Source organism: Rhea americana, unplaced genomic scaffold (assembly GCF_003343005.1).
Source record: "Rhea americana isolate MKP2758 unplaced genomic scaffold, rheAme1 scaffold_42, whole genome shotgun sequence".
Lineage (NCBI taxonomy): Eukaryota > Metazoa > Chordata > Aves > Rheiformes > Rheidae > Rhea > Rhea americana.
Genome location: NW_028186557.1, coordinates 4,287,975 through 4,289,516, shown reverse-complemented (window position 1 = coordinate 4,289,516; position 1,542 = coordinate 4,287,975). Strand labels below are relative to the sequence as shown.

The following is a 1,542-nucleotide window of genomic DNA, read 5'->3' as shown; positions in this document are numbered from 1 at the left end:
AAAAAAAAAAAAAAAAAAAAAAAAAAAAAAAAAAAAAAAAAAAAAAAAAAAAAAAAAAAAAAAAGTAATTGGACAGATTAAGATAGATTCATCAAGGGTCATTAATACACATTAGCACAGATGTAATTTCTGGCTAAGGAAGTAGCTGGATGCTGAGAAGAGGTTCATGAAAAAGAACACACTGTAAATGCTCTGTCTTTTCCTCTTTCCCTAAGCTTCTGCCACCAGCCACAGACAGAGACATGATACTGGGTTAAAGGGACTTCCAGTGTCACCCAGTGCAGCTGTTGTTTTATTGCTGTCACACCACTACAGAAAAAATATTACAGACTGAACCTCACTTACCATTCACACCAAAATACCAGAGAAAAGAGCAAATAAACAGCAGTAAAATCAGTGATTTAATCAGTAGGAAAATATGTTTTTGTTAGACATAAGCACTTAAAAACAGTAGAGGACTACAAAGGTGAACAATGCAAGAGTAAAGATTACTGCTCTCAATGTCTTACTGATGATATTCTCCAATACTAGACAATATGATACATTTAACACAGGAGAACATTTGTTGGGAAACTATTCTTTATATTTTTAAAATAAGAACAAAAAATTTTTTACACTAAATCCTTCTCAGTTCTTAGGTCTAGTTTAGCAACAAAAACAAGATATGCAAGTTTAACCCTTCCAAATAGTTCAAAAAAATACATGGTATTAAAAGTCACAAAGTAAAATTAGATTCATGTTTCAAAAGCAAATCCTTAACCTCCACCATGACCCTCATTCACTGAAAAATACAGAAGACAATTCATTTATCTAATAGGCTAAAGTTCTCCCTTTCTCCCTATTATACTTCAGCTGAAAACTGACATGTACAACTTCAGATTTAATTTGATGCATAAACATATATTACTAATACAGATCAGAGGATGCAAACTCACCCTGTGACATCTTTCAAAAGCTTGTTTAGTTTCTTGCAAAAGGTTAACCACCACTTCTTGTGAGAGAAAAGTTTCTCCATGGGTGTCAATACTTGGACCCAACGGTAAGTTAGTACGCTGCCTTATCCTCTCTTTGAGGTCTTGAATACTAGAACACAGATACACCAAAATATGATTTCACCAGAGTGAAATGTTGATGTTCAAATTCAACAATATGTTTAAGATATTTTAGCCGTTAACTTACAAAAACAAAACTCAAGACAGTTTAGGATGTGCAAGCATTAAGACAGTCTTACAAAGCTTAAAAACATTGCTAGTAAATGCTAAACTATCATCGCTGATCACACAGCCAGATGTGTTCTACTACAGCACATTCGTATCATGGGAATAGCTATACCCGCCACAGTGGAATGAAAGCAATTTTAATTGAATCCTATGGGACTTATGTTCTGTGAAAGATGTTTAGCCTACATATTCTGTCACATTCTACTTTCTAAACATTTTTGCAAGTTTTCCATCTCATCCATACCCAGAAATCCTCTCATCCACATCCACTGTTTAGGCAGTCTCTCTCTCTCTCTCTCTCTCTCTCTCTCTCTCTCTCTCT

The 1,542-nt window shown here is 34.2% G+C and overlaps 1 protein-coding gene across 1 annotated transcript in view; it reads right to left on the bottom strand.

Annotated features, from left to right (window-relative positions):
• The window catches only part of EXOC5 (exocyst complex component 5), a 27,116-nt gene that overhangs the window by 9,201 nt on the left and 16,373 nt on the right, over positions 1-1,542 (bottom strand). Inside the window, 2 exon segments of the mRNA XM_085314976.1 lie at positions 442-508; positions 861-1,083. Of these exon segments, the coding sequence (XP_085171102.1) occupies positions 442-508; positions 861-1,083 (290 nt within the window).